Source organism: Crocodylus porosus, unplaced genomic scaffold (assembly GCF_001723895.1).
Source record: "Crocodylus porosus isolate Cpor-Errol unplaced genomic scaffold, CroPor_comp1, whole genome shotgun sequence".
Lineage (NCBI taxonomy): Eukaryota > Metazoa > Chordata > Crocodylia > Crocodylidae > Crocodylus > Crocodylus porosus.
In genome coordinates, this window is record NW_017728928.1 from 17,507,929 (window position 1) to 17,509,711 (window position 1,783).

Below are 1,783 nucleotides of genomic sequence, written 5' to 3' on the forward strand. Positions count from 1 at the left end.
AAAGCCCTGGTGTGGCAGATCAGGTCCCTCATAAGGTACCAGTGAGTCCCTTGTTCGCTATGGACAACAGCTCCCTAACTCTGCACTTGATGAACTGTATTGTACTTGCTGTAAGTATATCTGCTAAATACGGCTGTAGCCTCCACAAATCACCACTCCTTCCTGATGAGATGATGCCTCTGAGGTTCTGGGTCCAATCCACTAACCTAATAATTGAATCTAATAAGAACTCAGTGGGACTTATTCAACTGACTTCATTGGCAAGGGCCTTTAACAAGTGGAAACTGAGCATTTCTCATGTCACTCTACCCTGATCCCGGTGAGGTGGTTAGGGAAGGGGGAGAATTTGCTCCCATCTATCAAAGGAAAACAATGTTCTTGTTCTTATCTGCACTATTTTCTGCAAATAAGGTATCAAGTTACTAGTAGGGGTGACCTTACTCAAGTGATGTGCAGACCCTTCCACTGTACAGATGAAAAAACCCACTAAAATGCTAAATGAACTGAGTTTTTGGCTTGCAAAGCATCCTTCTGGGCGAGGGTTGGAACTCTGTTTGCAGCACGCTATACTATATACAAGAATATAGTATATGGAAGTCTTACCTGCCCAGGCTCTCTGCACACTATATTACAAAACCAGCAACTTGATTTTCAGAATATCACTTTTGAGAATTTGGGAGACCTTGAGAAGGTATCTTTGTATCTGAAGGTGTTGCAACAGGACGAGCATATTACGAACTTCTCTTCAGAAAAGGAAGAGCAGTGACCATGTCACCAGGATGAACTGCCCTTTCTTTCCCTTTTTCTCTTGTGGAAACATATAGTCTGATGAAAAAACACCAACAATAGTCCCAAATGTATTACCTGTAACAAAGGGCCTAGTCCTGAAGAGCTTACTCACATGAGGAGTCCCACAAAAGCCAATAAGTTTACTCATGTAAGCAAGGACAGTTTGGGAGAGTAGAGCTTACAGCATCAGGTCCCTCTCTTCAGCACCGTAGTGGGCTCATTTGGCACCCAGGGAGCGGGAGGGGTGCATGGTGTGAGGGGAATGGAGGTCTTACCTGCCCAGGCAGGAGGTCTTATCTGCACACCAAAGGCAGCTCCTACCGCTGCAGTAGTGGCACTGGCTCCCGCAGCAGTGGTGCTGTTTGCCCCCCTCCCAACTCCAGTTATGCTACCGGGTGCAGGGCTGTGCCTGTTGTGACAAAACGTTCAAGGGGGGGAGGAGCATTGGGTTTGCCCCACTCACCTCCCCTCACCCCTCAGTCACACTGCTGGGTGAGGGGCTGTGCCTACCTTGCACCTATGGCTGGGCAGCATGGGGATGTTCCTGCTGTGGCAAAGACTCCCAGACATGGGTAGGTTTTGGCACCCCCTCACAGTCAGTCCCCAGGGCTGGTGCCCTGCTCAACCTGTTTAAAGTATTGCCTTTCTTTGCCAACTGTACAAAACTTTGCACAGACCCTAAATTTCCCCCAGATTGCTTGAAATAGCTTGGGAAAAAGGGCTTCAGGATCAGATCCCAGGAATGTGACCTTAATTGCAAATTAGTCCATTTCCCTTCTATAGTTTCATAGTTGGTAGGGTTGGAAGGAACCTGAGCAGATCATCAAGTCCGACCCCCTGCCATGGGCAGGAAAGAGTACTGGGGTCAAACGACCCCGGCTAGGTGTCTATCTAGCCTTGTCTTAAAGACCCCCCAGGGTAGGAGCCAGCACCACTTCTCTTGGAAGTTGGTTCCAGATCCTAGCTGCCCTGACTGTGAAGTAGCGCCTCCTGA

The 1,783-nt window shown here is 48.4% G+C and overlaps 1 protein-coding gene across 1 annotated transcript in view; it reads right to left on the minus strand.

The window, feature by feature from the left end:
* Positions 1-702: 702 nt before the first annotated feature.
* LOC109315157 (heparan sulfate glucosamine 3-O-sulfotransferase 3A1-like) overlaps positions 703-1,783 on the minus strand; it is a 10,523-nt gene continuing 9,442 nt past the window's right edge. The window contains exon 2 of the mRNA XM_019542731.1: positions 703-983. Within this exon, the coding sequence (XP_019398276.1) occupies positions 968-983 (16 nt within the window). The 3' untranslated portion in view covers positions 703-967. The remainder of the gene's footprint in view (positions 984-1,783) is intronic.